The sequence below is a fragment of the Leptinotarsa decemlineata genome, unplaced genomic scaffold, assembly GCF_025532065.1.
Source record: "Leptinotarsa decemlineata unplaced genomic scaffold, Ldec_3_MD MMD2_P_RNA_scaffold_1, whole genome shotgun sequence".
In the NCBI taxonomy this organism is placed as follows: Eukaryota; Metazoa; Arthropoda; class Insecta; order Coleoptera; family Chrysomelidae; genus Leptinotarsa; species Leptinotarsa decemlineata.
The window spans coordinates 2,498,659-2,521,960 of record NW_027412523.1 but is presented as its reverse complement, the minus strand read 5'-3'; the positions used below and the strand labels follow the sequence as shown (position 1 = coordinate 2,521,960).

The 23,302-nt window shown below is 35.2% G+C and overlaps 2 protein-coding genes across 6 annotated transcripts in view; both read left to right on the top strand.

The window, feature by feature from the left end:
• The window catches only part of LOC111515911 (uncharacterized), a 60,907-nt gene extending 57,931 nt beyond the window's left edge, over nucleotides 1–2,976 (top strand). For both annotated transcript variants that reach the window (XM_074176732.1, XM_074176694.1), the window contains exons 7-8: nucleotides 473–748; nucleotides 2,274–2,976. In XM_074176732.1, coding sequence (XP_074032833.1) covers nucleotides 473–748; nucleotides 2,274–2,710 — 713 coding nt within the window. In that variant the 3' untranslated portion in view covers nucleotides 2,711–2,976. The remainder of the gene's footprint in view (nucleotides 1–472; nucleotides 749–2,273) is intronic.
• A 3,804-nt stretch (nucleotides 2,977–6,780) lies between these two features.
• LOC111507508 (vanin-like protein 3) lies at nucleotides 6,781–22,838 on the top strand. 4 transcript variants are annotated; one of them, XM_074176941.1, is made up of 9 exons: nucleotides 6,781–6,824; nucleotides 9,638–9,717; nucleotides 12,235–12,369; nucleotides 12,943–13,244; nucleotides 13,692–13,906; nucleotides 14,784–14,888; nucleotides 15,807–15,995; nucleotides 18,269–18,527; nucleotides 22,448–22,838. In XM_074176941.1, exons 2-9 carry the CDS (start codon nucleotides 9,640–9,642, stop codon nucleotides 22,794–22,796), a joined length of 1,632 nt encoding a protein of 543 aa, XP_074033042.1. In that variant the 5' UTR covers nucleotides 6,781–6,824; nucleotides 9,638–9,639; the 3' UTR covers nucleotides 22,797–22,838. The 4 variants fall into 4 exon arrangements, with proteins under 4 accessions (XP_074033042.1, XP_074032988.1, XP_074032951.1 ...); XM_074176887.1 differs by lacking the exon at nucleotides 6,781–6,824 and adding an exon at nucleotides 7,211–7,418; XM_074176850.1 differs by lacking the exon at nucleotides 6,781–6,824 and adding an exon at nucleotides 7,425–7,558.
• Nucleotides 22,839–23,302: the final 464 nt, after the last annotated feature.

The window sequence follows — 23,302 nt, the reverse complement described above, 5'->3', positions numbered from 1 at the left end:
TGCTAATGATCTCATTAATTTCCTTCTTGACATCTCTAAAGTCCGGGTAATATAATATGCTGATGATACAAATCTACTCATAACTGGCGAAGATACTACTGAACTTGTGATATCAGAAATGGTATGCAATAAAGTAATGGAGTGGTCCAAAATAAATCTTCTGACGGTAAATGTATCTAAAACCTCTTTGATGAAATTTACTTCAAGGGAAACTATGGAACAATTTCAAATTTTTAAGGACAATGGCATGAATGTATATGCTAGTGAAACGACTAAGTTGCTTGGATCAACAATCGACTATAAATTGTGCTGAGAACCACACGTCGATATACTTTGTAAAAAGAAAAAGTTGACATATTTCTTTCATACTTATTTGTGTAACGTGATTTTGAAAAGTCATTGATCCTTATTCATATTTGTGCTTAGCTTCGAACGAGTGAAATATTGAACTACATTTCAAAAAATATTGTAGGTTCAAGCAGTTTGAGTCTTGAGGATGCCGATGAAGCTGTGAGAAAATGTGTTGAACTCATCGAAAATGCAAGTACTGATGGACAGCATAAAAAAAGTGGGTCAACCGAAAGAGTGAACAAGATAGTGAAAAAAATGGCGAAGAAGAAAATTTCGGAGATGGAAAAATATAAAAATGATGTATACGAACTGATCGAGGCCTTGAAAAAGTATCTGAAGCAAGATTATGAATGCTTGGTTACCAAAGAAGCTGTAGAGCAAATTACTAAAATCTGTGGTGAGTTTAAGAACAAAATAATCGTTTGCACTGAAAGAAAATTAGTTTAAAAAAAATCTTTCTGATCTTCTACTCCTTCATCTTTGAACAAAAAAAGGAACTGCAATAAAATTGAAAGGGGAGTAGCTGTTTTCTGATGGGCGTCAGTCCATTCAACCTACTGTGTAGGTAGGTATATCCGAGACTGGCTTGAACATTTTTTTTTTTATTGAAAATATGACAACAGCGTACAGTTCAACATAGTTAAGACACTATAAATATAAAATATGTTGTTATTCTCCCCAATCAGCAAAAATGCTGGTCTCGGGATTCACAAACATTCAACATGACAAGTGAAACACAAAACTAGTAAACCACTACAAAGCTCATAGTATCAAAATATCAGACATGTGCCTTGAGGCTCAGATGTTCTGTTAAACTATTGATGAATGAACTATAGCCCGGCAACTCACGTATATGGACAGGTAATTCATTGAAGACTTTTATAGCCTGATTAAAAGGATTGTATAATCCTTTGTTCGTTCTTACCATGCTCAGGTGTAAGTCATTTCTACCCCTTGTATTATACTAATAAAACTGGTTGTTGACTAGTAGATCGTTGTTGCTTTTGATTCTTTTGTTTTTTATTGAGCTTGCATTGCTCAAGTTTAAGTAGATATTTAACTGGGTGTAGTTCAGTCTGTGAGAATAAATCATTTGTGTGGGTTCGAAAGAGAATTTGAAATTATTTTTTTTTTAAATTAGTAATGCCACAATTACCCCATATGATTATCAGTATTTTTTTGTTTAAATAGCATGTAAACGGTTTTTGCAGAGTTCACCTTAAGTTTATTATGTGCAAGCCAATTTGAGTATTTAGAGAGATCTTCATTAACTGTGTTCTCCAGTAAATGTAAATCATATCCACATTTACACATTACACATTTCAAAGTACTGGGTTGTAGTTGTTTTTCTTCATAATACCTACATGTTTGAGTGAAATACAACAAATTAGGTATCATTGGAAAGATAATTTTGTGCCCTTTCAAATGATATATCTCACTTGACCCCACTTTCCATTTAAACTTTTAGGGTTGTTACTCACCCTCGCTAGGGGGTTGAAGGCACAGGTAGAAAAATACATCTAAAATGTGTCCCCCTCAAAAGCAAAATTGACCTGTCCGAGCATTTTTTCGTTAATTTACAAAAAAAAGGAGAAAAGCAAGGTGCATACTTTTCGTTGGACCACTCTGTATATTTAGAGTACTATCTTAATGGGAAAAAGTTATTTTTGTGTAGGTAGTACAACATTCACATGAAAGCAGTTCTTTCAAGAGGATTTTTTCCTTTCATATATTCCAATGTCCTGTGGAAATAGTTGTTTCGAAAGAATTTTTTCTTAATATTTGCAGTTTTCAGCATAGATGACAAATTTGAGACCTCCAGTTTTATGTTTTCGAGTTTTGCTGTTAATGACACGATTATCTCAATTTAAAGTTCAGTTTATTTTTGAATTTAACAATAAACTGATCTGTTTTCCTTCTAGATAATAAAAACTGCTTAGAACATTCCACCAGGCAGAAAGTAATATGGATCATCAGGGATCTGCCAAAGAAAGAAACTTTGATATTCCTTATAAGACATCTAACCAAGCTGATGGAGAAGGAGGCCCTCTATCGTGGATCCAAATCGGACTTGGTTGGTATCTGGGCAAAGCTTTTGATACCGGAGCAGTTCGTAGAGTCGGAGGAGCATTCAAAGAATTGTTTGAAGATTCTGTTGGAGGTTCTCGACGAATCGAAAAGTGACGTCAGCATGAAGCCTAAAGGTATACCAGATGGCTTGTTAGATGCCTTGAAGAACCATCCTAATATGAGGGACAGGGTTAGCAAATATGATAACGTACCAGACGAGTCTGATTTCAATAAGGAAGAGACAATTTTAGAAGAAAAGACTGATGAATACGAAAATACCAAACTATGAATTGAATTATTTATATTCGGACTTGATCGTTATTACCGTTTATATTTAGTGAAAGAAATTACAGAACACTTCAAAGAAGTAATATTCGTGACGGATTTTCTATGACCAACAAAATGTTTGAGAGTTTCAGAGAAGAGAAGAAGTGGAAGAATAACGTTTCGGAATGAAAATATTCTGGAACAAAATGGAGAGTGTTCTTTGAAGTGTGGTTGATTGTGAATGTATATGAAAAAATAGTTAATTCCTTTAATATATCCTTCAGGTAATTCCAGTTATATTCTCAAAATGTTTCTTGATGATTTCATATTTTATAGAGTTTTATAGAATTTAACAAGACAGTATTAGCTTTAGCTCTGTATAATAATTGAAAATATTTGAAATTTTCTGTGATAAGGTGAGAAATCATTCCAAAAAGAATATCTATTCGAGTTTTTGACATTTATAGTGATACTCGTGATATCCGCGATTGTTGAATTTGACGTTGACCACTAACGAAATTATTTTCGTAGTAATGTTTTGAAAAATTTTGAGAATGGTATAGTTATATATTTGAAGTAGGCTTTTTATTTTGACAGTGCCTCCAACAATTTTTTTTTGTGAATATAAATCTACGAGCACAAGACTATTACCGTACATTTGAGAATTTGTCAAATGAAACCATCCGCGATGAACCCCACATTTAATAAATAGTTGAAAAGCCTTAGAGATGAAGACTTAATTCAGTGTGCAACATACAGGGTGTTCAGGAACTCTTCAAATATTATTTTCTTGATATGCCAAAAACGATTATTCGTGGTTGTAGTTCAGTTGTTTTTCAGTGCAAGTTTCTAGTTTTTTGGAGCGATTGTGTAACACTCTGTATGGAAATAAACGTGAAAGACTGAAAATTAGGTACTTTTCCAATGACAATAGTAATATTTCCCATACGAAATAGTCTAATTATAGTGTTCTATTGACTTTGATATGGAGGTAAATACATTTAATTGAGATTTAACCTGATGACGATAAGTCAATAAGGCTGAACTTGTTGAAGGCGACAATAATATATTAAAACAAGTTTAGATGACAGGCGTTTTGATTATCAAAAAATGTTCTAGTAATTTTTATTTGCACATTTCATTTTCGTCTATTCAGAATCTGGCTTTTCTGTCAACTTCAAAGTCTGAATTACATTTTTTCGCCGAATTTCCGACTCCAATCTTAAAATTACTCGATTCTGACTTCTTACTTAGAAATTTTTACTTAAAATTCGACCACATATTGAAGATACAAGTGGGGAAAAAGTATAGTTTTGAGTTTTCAATCAACAATTATTGATACCAAGAAACGTACGATATTTGTAGAAGGACAATGACTAAATTTCCGAGTAAACAGTTGGAGGATATGATTTCGTGTTTGTAGTTGAAAATTCGGATTTTATGTCGTAATTTCCAGTCGAAAAAATATGAATCGGGCTTTGAAATACAAAAAAACTATGCTTCTATACTTTTCCATTAATTCAAAAATATGTTTCCTCATTCAAAAAATACGCGTCTATTTTTTTTAATTTTGGAGATAACTCAAATAATATATGGTTTATTTAGATAACTGATAAAACTTTTGTTTATTACATAAGACGATTGCGAGGCCGTATCTGGCTTCCATTTTATATTGTTACCAAAGTAGTTCAAATGCCTTTTGTGAAGGTGGGTATTATTTGCAATTTATGCATGTTAAAAATTTTGCAATAATTTATTTTGTAACTTGTAAAAGCAATAATTTGTATATATGTTCAAATAAATTCATTATTACAGTTTGAGAATATTCAATTATTAATTTCCTAGGAAATATATCAATTTTTTGAATTCAGCATTCAGGATAGAAGTGATTGTTACTGGCTTACTAGTTTTTCCCTTCTTTCTGTTTTGTGGGATGAACGTCTGTTGATTATACAAGACATTTCCATACTAATGAGCAGCAACTAATGACAGGGGTCAAGGTAAGATTCCTCGTGAATGACGTCTAATCCTAACGTGCGTGTATCTGTTCTGAGCCTTCTCAGTGTCATTAACAGAACATTCGAGACACCAATCGCTTTTTCGTTATACAAAGCCTTGTTTGTCATGGTAATGTGTGGGTCTTGCCTTGTTGAACCCTTTTTTCCCAGTTATTCATGGCTTCCTCCATGAATCATTTATTTAGATGGGAAATGAAACCAAAATAAGTACTTTTCCCAACCACCAGAAATGCAACACTCTTCTCAACGCGTGTTTCACCCAATCAAGTTGGCTTCTTCAGAAGGTGAAGAAAGGTACAGAAAAAGTATACAATAGACACAAATTTAAACTAACCTAACAATACAATATAGGTTGAGTGGGTATCTATAGAGTAGGGAGAGTGAGTGTAGGCCCACAGCACTTAGGCTACATGTGACCCATTGTACATCCTCCCGAGAAGTTGTCCTCCTAGGTCATCGTGCATCCTGCCCTTTCCAGGAAGGTGGACAGGTCACTGGCAGACATCTCCTTTATATCGGCAGGTGTAGGCCAAGACTCGCCGAATACACACTCTCTTATTGACGATAATTCCGGACACTCGCATAGGACATGCCTGACAGTTTCATCTTCCTGTTCACACAACCTGCTCGAGGTGTGTCCACTAGCCCCATATTATGGAGATGTTTCTTTAGTTGACAGTGGCCAGTCAGAAATACCGCTGTTGAGCATAGATTTTTCCTGGTCATCGCCAGATATTTCTTAGACGCCAGCTTCCCAGGGTCGCCCAAGGTGATCCTGGCGAGATTGCATCCGTTGATTCCATCCCATCTCTTTAGAAATTGATCATGGGTGTAACGTTTGGCTAGTTCCGCTATTGTCGAAGTCATCAGGTCCTAGGTGCCATTGGGTCCTAAAATTCTTGGTCCAGCCGCTTCCTTGGCTAAAGAGTCGGCAATGCGATTAGCTTTTACTCCTGCCGTGCCCTTTAACCCACCTCAAGATAATGTTATTATCTACCAAGGCTTTGGCTAAATCTTGGTGGCAATCTAACTAACCCAGAGGTAACACATCTGTTCAAGGCTAATAGGGCTTGTCTGCTATCAGCGCAGATTGTTATGTTTTTGCCAGAAATTCACTTCCTGGTTATTTCTTTTGTGGCGATTGAGATACCAGCCAGTTCTGTTTGGACCACGCTGGTATTTCTTCCCATTCCCCACTTAATCATTAGGCTTAGTGATCTGGAGTACACTCCACATCCTGAGCCTTCTTTGGTTTTTGAGCCCTCTGTATAAATCCGTATTGCATTTGTAGCATCTGACTCTGTGTTCTGTTTCATTTGTATTTTGTTGGGTTTATTAAACACAAACCTGGGTTCAATTGCATCACTAGTTGCCTGCAGCAGAGGTTGCCTAGTAAGCACTTCTGGCCATAGGCTCAGCCTTAATTGACCCATTCCTACTTCGAGGTTTACACCAGCTGTGCCCTATCGTAACATGACCATTGACGCAACCTCCTTAATGTACAGATCCAGAGGGGTTAGACCAGTAATGTATTCATTGCCGCGGTTGGTGTTGTTCTCATGGCCCCTGTAATGTTCAAACAAGCCAATCGCTGTATTTGATATAATTTTTGGATGGCCGTTGCGGTCAAGTGGGTAATGAACATGAAAAATTTACGCCGCGGTAATTGAAGAAAACAGTGAGCAAAACTTTGACATTTGATCGATTTTGGTGTGCTTTTTTTGGCCTTGGCTCTCCTGGGCTCTTCCATTGGAATGATTGTACTTTGGTCACAACCATATACTCAGAAATCGTCACTAGTTATTACTCTTTTAAGCAAATCTGGATCGTCGTTGATAGTGTCCGACCGAAACTGCTTTTTACGACCGAAACCGAATTTCGGCAACGGTCTCAGTTTCGGTCGAAACCGAAATTTCCTTACAAGGATTATGTTTTGAGGGGAAAATAAAGAAAACGTTATTATAATCAGTCAATATTTATTTTTTTATCTTTAAATCACAACGTTATGCAGTCTTCGACATTTTTACTTTTTGATAATCAACATATTATCAAAAAGTATCAACTTATTGAAGAAAAAATATTAATTGCACCTTAAAAATAGGTGACGCGTTTATTTGAGTAAGTGTAGATTGTTCTTTTGAATATTATTAATGGCTTTTCAAAAATATTAAACATAAATTAACTTGTGATGCACTGTTTGGAACCTTTGGTATAGTGTTAAACTTATGTGTTAAAATAATGGTTTGATATTGGGAAAAAACTCCATAATATTCATAAAATTACTCATTCAAGTTGTTACCTAATATCACAATAGGTACATAATATTTATGTAATAAACAAAGTAAGTCACATGATTAGGCACATGGACGCGGCAAAATTTCTTCGTCGCTTGTATGAAATTCAACGCGCCGAACATGACCGATCTCAGCGCGAGAACTCCCGAATGCAGTTTAGGTTTCGGTCGTAGTTTCGGCAGATTAGCCGCGAAAATAACGAATTGAATGCACCTAGCTCGTGTGTGTTGTACACTTCATTTATGAATTAATATTTAACAATTTATTTGATTACTGTTTAAACATGTAATAAACATTTTTGTTCCTAGGGATTTATAAAGATCTTCAGTATGAAAAAGCGATAAATTGAAGTATTTCGAGTGGTACTTTTGTTATGAAGGTCCCTTTCAGACTTAACCGATTGCCGAGATTAATATTCGTAAGTGCAAAGTACATGTATGTTTTGATAATGCCTTCAAGGTTGAATCTCAATGAATTATCAAGTCGAAGAATTTGATGTTTCCATTCGGTTATCTATCACAGACAATATTTTATCTTCACGCGTGAATTACAAATGAGGTGAGATTTTTTTATTTCAACATGCTGCTGTAGCGTTCCATTTTGAGGATACTTCAAAAACATCCACATATTAATAGCTATTTCTGATAAGAGTGAAAAAGTTTGCGAAACGAGTTTAGGTAGTTGAACAATTCCACGAACAAAATAAAACTGTTAACACAAATATCATACAATTTTGTACAACTGTCCTGTTCTCATAATAAAATAGATAAATTTGATATTTCTTTAAAAAAAAAATACATTTTGACATCTCTTTTCAGTTAACTATTTTCATGTTATCGCATTTGCAGTGGCCCTGTCAGGTGACGTCGAATCACCTGGTTACCAACAAACGGTATTGTTTACAGCTCACGTATTTTATTTAAAGTCACATTTCAAGTTGTTGCTGGTGTTTATTAATTTCTTGCATAATGAAGAACAATAGTGAGGAATTGTGTGTTCCAGAGGAATACACAATGTATAAAATATGTAAATATATAAAATGTATAAAATAAATGTAAATTACAATTAAAATCACCAAAAAGGAGTAGGTATAGTACATAAAAATTGTATATGATACAAGCACAAAATGAAGTAAATAAATATATAAATGTCCTAACGAGTCTAGTGGACTTCAAAGACTCCAGAAAATCGGTTGGAGGGAAAGATGATACCTTCTTACGAAACTGCAGCTGCATGAACAGGTGTTTGAGTTTGATGAATAAGTAGGAAACATTCCCGTTCTCGTTCATCATTGAAACTTCGTTCTTGAAATTTTTCGTCATGAACAACACTTGTAAAATGCTATTCATGTAGCAAGTGTTTCCTAAATTATCCAATCCAATTTTTTTCTCTAGATTTTCAGGACAACTATTTACTGATTCGTAAGGAAGAACATGTTTCACAGAATCTCCATAAGAACCATTTCTCAAGCTGCGATCGATCCTTCCAAGTGAAGAAGGGTTTCGTAGAGGGATCGATTCGGCTCTTGCTTCAAGAAGCTCTTCCACTGAAAGGGAACCAGTTCTACGAGGACTGCAACTCATTTTTTGGGGGCAAGAATGACCTGAGTCCACTGACCGCACTGAAAAAGAAGAAGGTGGATCAATCACTTGTGAATTAACCTTGATAGGAGACTGATGAATATCCACATATCTCGGCTTGTTTTGAAGAGGTTTCAGTTCCGTACTGAAATTATGTGAAAGAGGAATAGTTCCAAGTACTGAAGCAGCATTGCCACGTTGAATAGCAATACTAATTCTTTCTATCAAAAAAGAGGTAGAACGGTGATCTTTCGTTGCTTGGCCTATTCTCCTTCCAAGTTCATGAACGAATAACAGAGACTCCAGGCCATAAACACCAAAAGTTTCAACCGCTACAAGCGATTTTGGTGAAATTGGAGACACTTGTGAATCATTGTATTCGTGCCACGTGCCAGTATAAGGGTGTCTGTAGAATGCTGTATAATGTCCGCTGTAGGTAGACCCACTGTGATTCGAAAGTGCATATAGATTATAGCGACAAGGAGTCAGATTATCTGCTGCATAATTGTTCATATCTAATCCATCTAGAGGAAATTCGATGGCAACATTTAACTTGCCTCTAAATCATTCTGTTAGAGAAAATCTTTTAAAATGAATAACTAAAATATGGGGAAACTTATGAATCGATAGAGACTTTGTGCACTAATAAAGTGTTTAGAACGTTTGGCAGTACTGTCATCAGAGATAAAATGTCAAACTTTTTTCTCGTCGCAGAAAAATAGCTATATATTGTTGACGATTGGTTTCGAAAATATGGAAAACCGACGGTCATCACGCTGTACCCTGTATATACTCAAAGGCATCGGTAATATAGAGTATCTTTAATCTAAAATATTTTATGGTCGAGATATAATCTTGCAGGAAGGTTTTTTATTTTTGATAATTTGGCTGATACCCAAATTCTTAGATAATTTCGAACGTTTCACTTTTTCTGAGGTGAACATCATTGTTTTCACTTACACGACACTTCATAGAGGCGTTGATTCAATACAGACAATAAACAATTAATAAAACACGACAAACGAGCGAATTACATAATAAATCACATTTTTTGCAGTTATGGGGAATTTACTAGTACAGGCAATATTTCCTCTCATAATAATTTTACTGAGTGCAAAGTCAGTGATTAATTCAGCGGTAAGTAAATCCTTTTCAACTTATATGATATTTTCAATAATAATCGTTAGGACACAAGGCAAGTACCAGACGTCGGTGTTTTGAGAGTTACCATAGATCTCATTAATGGTATTATTATTATAGAATGCAGCATAGGTGTAAACTCCTCAGCAGTCCTTTTAAAATGTATGGTTCGAGTTTTCTTGGAATTCGATTGATGGCTTCACCATTCTTTTTTGATAATCGTGATCAGAATTGTGATCGGGGCAGTTGGAATCCGTCCAGCGAAAAGCCCTTACCTATAAAAGCCGTAGAGATCACTTCACTCCTGCGGCAACACAAGGACAAGCTCTTATTCAACAACATCGAAGACTTCGGCTTATCAAAGCGTCAGACCATCGCTTTTCTCAGGTCGAGTGGGCTGGAATCGGAAATTGCGGGGTATATCTTGGCCTGCTAGAATGGTGTCTTCAACACCGCAGTCGCGTGATGGGTATAGAGGTTCCCGAGACAAGGTGCAGGACCTACCGCGAGGCGTCTAAGACCCGAACGCACTTGCTGTCAGCATGTCCAGCATAGACGGTCTCAGCCTGTATACGTCGACATAAGACGGCCCTACGAGTTACCATCTGCGGCACTTTTACGGTATTGACGAGACACCGGTGTTGCCCTACGCTCTAGATTGAATCCGTTGTGGAGAACGAGAAGTGCCGAATTAATTGGAGCTATTCGTTCCCCACCTGCAGGTTCTTAGAAGCTAATAAGCCTGATGTAGTCCTTCCCGGCCATCAGAGCAAGACGATATTTGTTTTGGAGTTTTCAGCTCCTGGCGAGACGAATAATAATAATAATGCTGAAACATAAAAATGATGCATCTCCATGGGAGATTGCATCCCAAAACGTCCTTTCCAAGTCTATACCTACTTTCCTCGACAACCGGGAAACTGTGTAAAGACAAATAGAAACACTTTCTCTCTAACCCTTCAGAAAACCAGTGGACAATTGGAATATTGACTATTTTTCGAAAAGTTTTAATTTTTTTAACAAAAGATGAATTCCATGTTTTTTGTTGTGTTGTGCCGTTGTGGAATTGGTCGCGGTGGTAGTGCGCCCGACTCACGATGGGAAGGCCGTGGGTTTGACTCACGATGGGAAGGCCGTGGGTTCGATTCCCGCCTCGGCCAGATATTTTTCTCGAGATAATGTATCTGGTTGAAGCTGGGATGATTCTGCAACCGTGTTAGGAATCACACGTTAAAAGGTAAGACCTCGTTAGTCCTTAGTTCGCACAAGTTTCTCAACTTCTGAGAGTTGTCGTTCGTATGGGGGCGACAGCTGATTAACGGAAAAACAGATATACAGATGTGTGTTGTGTTGTGGGGTGTCTCGACATCAACGAAGCTTAAAACACAAGTTAACCACTTTTACTAACGTTTCACGTGAAGAAAATATGCTTCAGTTGACCGGTATTGTATGGCAAAGAAGTTCTGTGAAGTTCATTTTGAAGATATTTTTTAAATAATAAACGTTATTATTTTTCGAATTGTCAAGGATTAAGATTTAAGAACTCTTTCATTTGGAGAAAGACGTTTATGTGGAATAAACGTTTTTCCAAATGAATTCAACCTCCAGCGATTCAAATCTAACGCGAATCGCTACGTTCGCACCTCAAGGATTTTTCTGTAGTGGTTGTGTTTTGTCCTTTAAAAAAAAGTACACCGCCAATACAACACACAAACTTCAACTGAACTTCAGACTAATCCTCAAAATTTCTATCGCCTCATTAGCTCACTTCGTACCGCACTTTTAACTAGACTAGCCCCATCTGCCTGTTGGTAGTGCTTATATATACCAATGGAAGTCTTCGGAAGCCGATAGAAATATTCTCGAAGCTATTCGACACCTACAACAATCGAGAAGAACAAGCAGAGTTGAGCGCAACTTTTTCCAAGTCACAGTCAAATGACGAATCCCAGCGGCGGCCAGCGTATTTTTTTTCAGGGGATAATTTACAATGATATCAGTTATATGGAGGATTTCTCTTAGAAAACTTTTCAGGATCGTGAATGAGTAGTAAGTTGAACGGAATTGTTCGAAAATTACTACAAAAAATGTTAATCAAGCCTTAGAAAGTTATGATGTTTGCGAGCAAGTGACGTCATACAGCATTTTGATTGATGCTCGCTGCAACATGAGTATTAAATAAAAATTTATTGCTTCTGAAATGAAACTTAATATTATGTTTTCAAGATTAACTATGTAAAACGCCATTTTAAGGCAGAATTATATTTATTACGTAAAATTCTCGTCGTGCCCATCGAATCCAACGTCAAATGGTAAGACCCTAACCTTCTATTAGGTCGCTGATGTTTTAAAAATACTGCTGAGGATTTCTCGTATATCGGTCGCAAAAACAATTTTTGATAAAATGATACATTTTTCAGTTTTATCCTAACTATATACGTCTTTCTCATTTTTCAAAGTGTTTGACATTTATAATTATAACTTGCTAAGCGATATTATTATTATTCTTTTTAGAACGAGGAAGATAAATACACATTTGGCGCAGCTGTTGTCGAGTATCATCCAGTAGATAACTCTTCTCTCACCCCAGAAGAGAGGCTTGAAGCAAGAACAAAAAGTTTCATCGATCTCTTGAAGCAAGTTGAACTAGTAAGAAAATTTTTGATTTCATACACAATCTCTACGGATACGCCAACATTTCCGATATATGCACGTACAGTAATGTATATATATATTCAAAATTTAAAAAAATCAGTTTGCGGACAATGGAGATATTAACCGTATCAGAATTTTTGGCGTATACTCCATTTTGCATAGTCTTCAAAATACATTTTATTGTTTTTTGAGGTATATAACCTACTTCCACAATCTGAAAAATGAACAAAGCTAAATCAATTGAGAATCTGTTGAAGTGCAATAAAGGGCAAACTGAAAAGTTATGAAGTAACTTTTCGGGGAAAATTTACTTTATATACCATACTTCATACAGAAAAAAACAGTAAGAAATACTGTACTTTAACTTATAACAACATTGATGGGTGTTAGGTCGAACATTTGATACAAGAAATAGTGATTGTTCAAAAACTATTACTTCTATATTTTTTTATATATCTAACAAATTACTTCTGTTATGTTTTAATTAACTGATTAAAATGTACTATATACAAGATGTTATGCAAATAGCTTGTACAGCACCAACAAATATATCGTTGTTTTTTTAAGGATTTGGATATTATAGTATTTCCAGAATCGGTATTAACACCATTTGTAAATGAAACAGAATTTTACAGTGAAGTGCCTAAACCTTTCGAAGTGATTCTTTGTAATTCAACTGACAAAAGATACAAGGATTATTTAAAGGAATTATCATGTGCTGCAGTCAAATACAACACTACGATTGTTGTCAATACTGTGGAGAAAGAAAACTGCACTTCAAACAATTCCACAGGATTTTGTCCCTCATCGGGAATCGTTTTATATAATACCAACGTAGCGTTTGATAGAAACGGATTTGTTTCTGGCAGGTTAGTGCAAACTAATTAGACGAATTAATTGATAGACACATTTTTTTCAGCCTATTAGTTTCCATATCAGTTCGAAATAATTTGTTTTCTTTACAATGTCATGGGCTGAATAGTTCTTAGGCTAACACAAAGATGGCGCCATATGATTTTCAGTCAATCCTAACCTTTGAAAGACACGTATACAAATTCTATAGCTGGTCTTCAACTCATTTCAAAAAATGATTGACCTGAAGGTCCATCTCTTACCTTAATCAATTCAAAAGTTCTCTCTCTCTCTCTCTTTCTTGGTGTTCTAGGCCTTTCCTCCCAAGGCGCATTTGGGCAGTAGTTTGAAAATCATATCTACAAATAATCTTAATTGAATCTAATGATGTGAAAATTTTATTTCCATGGATCTTGTTTTTGATTGATTCTTCACTTCCCTCAAAATTTCATGTTACTTGGCAGGTATCGCAAGTGGAATTTGTATGGAGAATATCAACTTAGTGTACCACCAACTGCAGAACTGGTAACGATAACTACCAAAAATAATAATACTTTTGGTATATTCACATGTTTCGATATACTATTCAATGTTCCTGCTCTGAACTTAACGAGAGATCTGGCGATTAAGAATATCATTTTTCCAACCCACTGGTTTTCGGAACTGCCATATTTAACAGGTAAACATTGGAACATGCAATTATAACCACCATAACCACTGCTTTATATCATCAATAATTGTTATTTTGAATACCTATCAAAAAAGAGTAGGGGACAAACAGTTGTTAGAAACTAATTAATTATGCATTGTATGTTTAGATGATGAAATTATTCAGAACAAACCGAAAGTTTTAAAATTATTAGGTCAGGTTATGCCTCCTTTCTTCTGTCTGTCTTATTAGTAAGTGGGCTATGATTGATGACTGGCAGTAAACAAATCTAAAGAAATGAACTTTAAACGCATAGCCCACTGACTAATAAGAAAGTTTATCTTCCTTATTCAGAGGAATCGGACAAATTTCGGATATGCAGTTGGTTAGTACCTCGTCCACTAGATGGAGTGACATTTCGTTGTTCGCTCCAACTTAGGAAGAGGAATAAAATACTCTGAAAGAATTTCGATTTTCAATTATGGAATATCGTTGACTTTAGGTCGATGATGACCACTATCTTGTACTGACGAGTGTCTAAGGAGCCCGAAACCGGTCTGCAAGTGTGCCCGTTCCAAAATTGAGGGTCGACTCTTTCAGTTGTATTGCCAATTACATATGTAGGAAATTTTCTGTGAAGATTCCTGCACTGACGCCTGTCGGATAAAATCCATCGCCGTTCGTGGTATAAGCCAGGGGAGTAGTTGTTTTCTGAAAGGCGTCAGTCCATTCAACCTACTGTGTAGGTATATCCGAGACTGGCTTGAACATTTAAAGTTCATTTCTTTAGATTTCTTCTGTATGTTTTCAAATATGTCAACATAATTTGATAATAATTGATGAACAAACTGTCGAATATGGTTAAATTATTTTTGAAATTGATCCCTGACAAAAACAATAATTTCAGCTCTTCAAACTCAACAGATGTGGGCGCATGAAAATAATGTGAATTTACTTGCTGCTGGTGGTAATAATCCCAGAAGTGGGTCTGGTGGAAGTGGTATTTTTATTGGTAAGTTTGGTTTAGGCCTCTTCAACTACACGAAACGTATTGAATGATATTTGGCATGTATAAATCGCAATTTAAAAAGCATGTATAGTCTATACGAAATAAAAGACTAATTATTTCATGTCATTCAATCATTCAGTTACATGATTTGATTTCCCTGCGATTTACAATTCAAATTGTCATTAATAATCGTATCATAGAACCATGTATTAGGCAATCTGTAGCCAATCTGAGCTAGGCCAGCTAATAAAATAAATACATGAAAGCTAAAATAGGTCATTTGGTTATATATTACCTTACTTTTAAAACCGTAGTTTGAAAATGATGGCTAGAGGGAGGTAATGAGAAGAGAGAGCAGGTAATTTAGCTCACAGTTTCAAAGATACTTGCAATTGATCATAATGATTTCTGATGAAAACTTTCAGTTCCTTCTTTAATTTGCAGTAATTATTGATATTCTTTATATGGAGTGGCAGCTTATTGTATAATTTCGGATCAAAATAAGTTATGACCCAATCTACAGCGTGGTATTGTAATTGCTTGGTTGGAGGACATTCGCATATTATACATTTTATTTATACATTTGTATTTATGTGTAATGATGTTAGTGAGGTTATTACAAATCCATAATAAACATTGATAAGCGTATAATTTTCTAACTTTTAACAAATTAATATCATATAAAATCTCCCACATACAAATAATGATTAGACCTCGTATTATACTACGCCACCCATGCCATACAAAGAAACTGCCGACGTTCGGTAACTATTCAGTTTTAATGCCATTCGAATCGATTTCGTATATACTAAATGGGCTGAAAAGTCTGGGGCCTAACACATAGACGGCGCTAGTCGTATTGCAATAATCGCTTTTCCAGTTCTAGAAAAAAATACTCATCAAGTTATTATATTTTGACAGGTGAAAAAGGTCCCCTTGCCACTGCGTTCATTGGAGGAGTTGGAGGAACAATCGCAATTGCTAAAAAAGTTCCTAGACTCGACATCCCAAATAATCCTTATTTGAATATGACTCCAATTGATGAAAATGTTGATGAGTTGGCTAAGAACTTGGATAGTGTCAAGCTCATAGTTGATAAAACTTTGAACAGTAAGTAGTTGAAGTGAAGAACAAGTTATTTTTCCCACTGTCAGATATTGGTAACGTGTACAAAAAAATTTCAGCGAATCATCTTTTTATAATGCTGATGATAAAGTGATGTTACTGCGCGTAATCCGAATTGACGCGTAATCCGAATTGAAAGTAGTTAGAAATATTTGAACGAGTATATGATCTACACCTTTATACAAAAGTGAAAATATCGTACTATAATAAAATATATGGTTATATTTGTTGTCAAGGAAGTTCGATAATTAATTTCCTCTGACATGAATTGAATCTGTAAAATCACTTTTTCCCACACCAAAACAAAATAGTGTCTCTCAACGCCCGTTTCGCTGACCAAGTTAGCACCATATGGACATGATATTCTAGTCACCTTAGAACTAGTTATAGTTATCTCCTGATGATAGTAACTTGTGTCAAAGCTATTTTCGGGGTTTTATGGGGCTGAGACCTGCAGGTTTTTATGCCTGACATTTCGTCTACTACTGCGGAATACTTCATCATACTTTTTTGAGAAAATGTTCGGCTACAGCTGATTTGTCGCTTTGTCCGAGGCAACAATTTCTCTTGTGAGGTTTCACTTTAACTTTTCGAAGTTTCTATAGCTTTCTACTGTGCCGAAGTTTTACCACAGCCCCTTAAGACTCTTGAGAAACGACCCCTCATAGCCCCCTAACGAGCCTAACAGATGTATTCTGACCTGGCAGACCAGAGCATCCAGAGGGACACAAGGTAATATGTCCAGAGGGGTCCAATAACTAATGGACCATTAGTTATTGGACCTATTTTGACCTGGCAGATCGGAGCATCCAGAGGGACACAAGGTAATATGTCCAGTGGGCCCAATAACTAATAGTCTGCCAGGTCAAAATAGGTCCAATAACTAATGATCCATTAGTTATTGGACCCCACTGGACATATTACCTTGTGTCCCTCTAGATTGTCTGGTCTGCCAGGTCAAAATAGGTCCAATAACTAATGATCCATTAGTTATTGGACCCCACTGGACATATTTCCTTGTGTCCCTCTAGATTATCTGGTCTACCAGGTCAAAATAGGTCCAATAACTAATGGTCCATTAGTTAATGGACCCCACTGGACATATTACCTTGTGTCCCTCTGGATGATCTGGTCTTCCAGGTCAAAATAGGTCCAATAACTAATGGTCCATTAGTTAATGGACCCCACTGGACATATTACCTTGTGTCCCTTTGGATTATCTGGTCTGTCAGGCCAGATAAAATCTTTTAGGGTCGTTAGGGGCCTATGAGGAGTCATTTCTCAAGGGTCTTAAGGGGCTGTGAAAAAACTGCGGCATAGTAGAAAATTTCTCTTGTGTTCAGAGAGACGGGTACCTATACTTCTTTTCGTGGTTCCAATGTAGACCAACCCACAGCTACAAATGAATCCGGTATATCTCGGGTGTTGCTAGAGGTTCTCTAGGGTCCTTAGCTGGACTTAGACATTGTCTGACAGTATTTGTTGGCCTAAATATTGGTTTCACGTCGTGTTTCTCCAAGATTATCCCAATCCGGTCTGTAACATCTTCCACATAGGAAAGAAAAGCATTTCCCTGGACTAGCCTAGCTGGGGTTACTTTGGCATTCTCTCTCCTGGGTCGTATGGCCGGCTACAATTGTCTTTAGTTGTATCCATTTCCTTTGAAGGCATTATTATGTGATTGAGTTCTTCAGGTTCACAGATACGTCATGCTCTTTCAACAAACATTTTAACTTCCCCTCTTTTGTTGTGGCTAGTGGAGTTTTTGCTCGGATACCTTTCTGTGAGTGTATTGGTTCCCTTTACACTCTGTGGCCCAATGTATCATCTTCACATCTATTCCCAAAAGCTTCAAGAAGGCTAGAGTCCCTTGGCATTGGATTTTTGGGTTGAGAGAGTTCAGATTTGATAGAAAATCATTTAGTGTCCCATTGCGGTACCATCTGTTCGTTCGTAAAAAACACCATCTCACTGGAAACAAGTTGATTATAATCAATAAAGGAAGAGGGCGATTATGTCTGCTGTGAATACTTCGCCAATTAGCAGTATCGTATCTTTGATCGGAACCATCGTGTACTAACTTGGTTAGCGCGTCGAGACACAGTATTTTTATTCTGGTGTGGGAAAGTGTTTGCAATAGATATTTACATGAGACAAAAATGAGACAATTTAGTTCCGTCATTGAAAATTCGTACTCAGGTGTTATGTCTTCTCATTTTTCAATATTCTTTATTTTATACTGTTCATCTCTTTTACAGGACACACTAACGTTGTAGTAAACACTAACAAATCTACTATAATAGAAGAGGTCTGCAATGGAGAATTGAGTAAACTGTGTTGTCAATTCAACATAACAGTCGATATTAATGAAACAATCCAGGGACAACATGCTTACGTCTACCAAATGGTGGTTTTTAGTGGAATCAGGTCATATAATGGTGGTACTGTTGAAGTAGGACTGGAATTGTGTGGTGTGATAGCATGTTTGAATGATTCTCTTTCATCATGTGGCCAAAGGTAACAAAATACGGGATTGGAAAGTGAAGTTGACCAGCTCAAATATTAAATCAAACTTTCTTTAAAGAAACATCGGTCCTATAAAAACTATTGATTCCAAGTGTTAAACATGATTAGGTTGTTGTAAATAATACAGTATACATGTGTGTGGTGTACCATTCTCCCGGAGCATCACATGCCGATTTCTTAGCATTCTTGGAAGAAAAACTAGAAGAGATAGTAAGTTGTAATTGTGATATTATTATAGTGGGCGATTTCAATCTAAATATTAAAGGCACAGAGAACACTTACACCTGAAAAATCAAAGAACTGATTTAATTCATGGGACTGTATCAATTAGTTGACGATATACTAGGTCCATTGCTGTACATTCTCTATACCAATGAACTACAAATGGACAACAACTTAAACACTATACAATTTGCTGATGACACAACCGTTATCCTTGAAGAACAAAATGGAGATGACTTGGAAAGAAATGTGTTCGATGCTTTAAGTACCCTGGAAGCTTGGTTTGCACAAAATCACCTAAAGCTGAACCCTAATAAAACACAGGCAATCAAATTCTCAGTCAGCTGAAAATGATTATACTTTTTCGGATGGTAAATCAACAATAACAACTAGTAAAAGTTCAAAATTCCTGGGAATTGAGCTAGATTTTAGACTGGATTGGAAATCTCATCTGGATACTTTGTCAGAAAATGTTGCAAGGCATTGCTATGCCCTAAGAGTCATCACTAAAACAATAAATGTTCAAGCGTCAATGTCTGTCTATTATGCACAAGCCCACTCAAGACTTAAATACGGCTTAATTTTTTGGGGTGCATCTGTGAACGTTAAAAAAAATTTTCAAAAACGTTGCCTTAGAATTATTTATGAATCCAAACAAACTGATAGCTGTAAACCTTTATTCATAGAAAAGAAAGTACTGACCCTATACAGTCAGTATATTCTTGACAGCATAATGTTTATTAAAAGTAATCCAAAGCTTTTGAACGACTTTGATAAAGCACACATCTACCCAACAAGAAATGAAGCAGATTTGGTTACTAATATTCCTAATTTTACTTATATTCAGAAAAATATACCGTATACTCTAATAAAAATCTATAACAAACTTCCAAATGCACTAAAAAGCCTCTCTAAAACAACACTCAAAAATAAACGTAAAAACTTTCTTCTAAATAGAGCATACTACTCAACTGATGAATATTTTAAAGATACCATTCCTTCAGATTTTACCTGCTAAAATGTCTCACATTTAATTGATTTCAATTTTTAAATGTTTTTAACTGTATATTTATTACACTGACATGTTCTACGCTCATCTGGGCATTTTACTTCATTGAATTGAACAAATAATAAATAAATAAATATACCAGAATCACCAAGGATTCATCCACATTGATCGATTATTTCATAACAAATAACAAGTTGTTGAAATTTAAAGTATCTCATCTCCAAAGTGTTTTAGATCATTCTAATATTTTAATATCCTTAGGTAATGTCTTTCATACTACATCAACTTCCACTAGTAGAAGAGATTATAAATACTTTGATGGAATTAAATTCCAACTGTCCCTAATGAATACGTTATGGAATAATGATATTACTGACATTAATGAAATATCCAATTCATTCATCAATAATATTATTAGATGCTTGGACATACATGCACCATTCAAAAGGAAGCATAGTTTCAATAATTTCAAATTGAAAGTGTGGTTTACAGACGAAATCATGGCAGATCTAAAAAAACGCGGTTTTCTTCATAAAAAAGCCAAGGAAACCAAACTACAATGTGACTGGGATAAATATAAAATAAGTCGTAATTTTGTTACCAAAAAGATACGAATTGAAACTAAAAAGTATTATGAATCAAAGATCGACGAAAATAAAGGAAACAGTAGGACTATGTGGAAAGCACTGAATGGTTTAGTAAAGGGAAATAAAAAACAAGAGTTCAAAGGTATACAATTTGATAGTGTTCTTATAAGAAATGAAGCAAAAGTAGGAGGATATTTTAATTCATTTTTCGTTGACAGTTTGAAAGATCTAACCGAAAGTATAGTACCAATAAATGATTATAATCATGTTCTCAGTTATATCATACCAACAAATGAGATACTTGGGGAATTTGAAACATTGAATATGTGCGAGTTGAAAAAGATAATTTTTCCATCAAGAAAAATAATACAGACGACAATGGAATTAATCTGAATATAATCAAGTTAACATTTGAAATACTGGGAAATAGGTTTTTGGACTTGATAAATTTATCGTTAACCACTGGAACATTTCCTGACGGTTGGAAAATTGCCACCATCGTTTCTATTGAAAAAATTACAAACACCGTTTTAGGATCTGATTTTAGACCCATAAATACCCTGCCAATTTATGAGAAAATATTAGAAATCACAGTAAAAGAGTAATTGATGAAATTTATAGCGAAACATAATATTTTGATTAAAGAACAATCTGGATTTAGGGAATCCCATTCATGTGAAACTGCAATGCAATTCTAATCTCTCCCTGGTAAGTTGAGCTATCTAAAAAAAAGTATTATAGGTGTTGTCTTTCTGGATTTCAGAAGGGCATTCGAGACGGTCAACATCGAGTTACTTTTAATGAAATTAAATAGGTATGGAGTAGATTATAAAATATTAAAATTGTTCACAAATTACCTCACATATCCGAAGCAGCTAGTTAAATATAATCAAGTGACATCCAGTATTTTAAATATAATTTCAGGAGTCCCTCAAGGGTCAGTATTGGGTCCACTGCTATTCTTGCTGTACATAAATGATATTGTGATACATGTTCATGTTAAAAGGTGTATGATAAAATTGTTTGCCGACGACACTATGTTGTACTGTTCTGGGACAACTGATGAAATCTCAGAATGTTTGAATGAGGAACTATTAAATATAAACGAGTGGTTATGTGACAACGGCCTCAAGTTAAATGTTAATAAAACAAAATGCATGTTAATAGGTAGCAAATATCGTTTGAGACAACTGCAAGATGAACAGCTGTCATTGAATCTTTATATTGATAATGTCATCATTGAAACGGAAACAACTTTTAAATATCTGGGAGTGGTATTAGATCAAGAATTGAACCTTAATGCACACTGTAGTTATATTCAGAAGAAAATAGCCACGAAAATTCATCTTTTATATAGATTGAAAAATAAAATAAGTGAATATGCAAAATTAACAATTTATAAATCAATAATAGCACCCCACTTTGAGCAATGAAAATCTAAACAGACTACAGAAGCTTCAAAACAGATACATGAGGGCAATATTAAGTTGTAATAAACCCACATCTGTGGAACACATGTTGGAAACACTGTCTCTTATGTCTGCTAAACAAAGGATAACACTGAATATGCTAATATTTATATTTAAAAATAACACAATATGTTGCCAAATTATCTGAGTGATCTGTTTACCTACACAAGTAGTAATCTTACACACTCCACTAGAAATAGAATAGGAATTTTTTATAAAAGAGAACATATAGGTTGTAACTCGTTATATAGTTCTGGTCTGATTGCATTAAATAATTTGCCAAGTCATATAAAAAGCTGTGATTCATTAAACTCATTCAAAAGAAAATGTAGTAAATATATTTGAAGTAATTGTCATCAATAATTCATCTTGTTTCTAGTTTTATGTTTTTGAAATGTGAGTTGTCCCTAATTTTATATATTTTTTATTGTTTTGTATTTTATAAGTGACTGACTGTACTATGAAGGGCATTATTTGCTTATAAAGAGTAATAATTATACTGTTGAAAAAAAATCGTTTGATGCTCCAAATTTATTTTTCATTCTTAAACGTTTTAGAAATGTACGTTCCATTTGTGTAATTTTCACTTCTGACAACAAAATCAACGATTATTATCTTTTCTAGGTATTCAAACTACGAAGATATTGTTTGGCCTATCACATTCAAGAGTATTAGTATTTCTGCCACTTTTCCAGATGATTTGAATAGAATCCAGTACCCGAATTCCCTATTATCATCACTGAGGCCCATTCTACCCCGACACACGATATGGAAAAAAGAAAAAATTGGAGGCCGTGTAGTGAGAACCCATATTCTGAATGAGCCCCAAAATAGGGTGCTCACTTTCGGTATTTTTGGAAGGGATTTCAATAGAGATTCTACAGTATCTCCTAATAAATCAGCCGAATTGCAGGCATTGAGCTTTCCTTTGGTTCTGAGTATTTGTCTAATCTTACATTTGACTATGTTTTAACCATACAGACTTGACCTGTGAGCAATAAATAGATGAGACTTGCCTGTGCAATTATTCACCTATTAATAACTGAGAGCAGTAAACAGAAAACACGTATACAACTTTTTGTTGTTATAATATTTATGTCATATTAGTTTTTATCACTCACTAGTTGAATATGTTTTCCGACTTCTCGGCTACTGACTCTTTGTTAGGTTAGGATGAATTCGTAACATTGAAGGAGAACAATTCACCTAATTTTTTTAATAGACCTCGTATTCCTTCAAAGATTCATTATTACTTTCATTTTCTTCATGAATCTATAATCTACATGTGTTTGAATGTTTTTTTCTATCTCAAGTTTTTTCAATCCAATATTTGTTGAAACAGGTAAGAGTTTCAAACTCTCAATTTTAAAAGAAATCATTTGCAGTTAGTACTCCAAGTTTCACTAGAAAATGTTGATCAAGTGTAATAGGCAGAATTGAAGACTCTGTGTAATTGGGGATATTTCTTTCTTCTTAAAG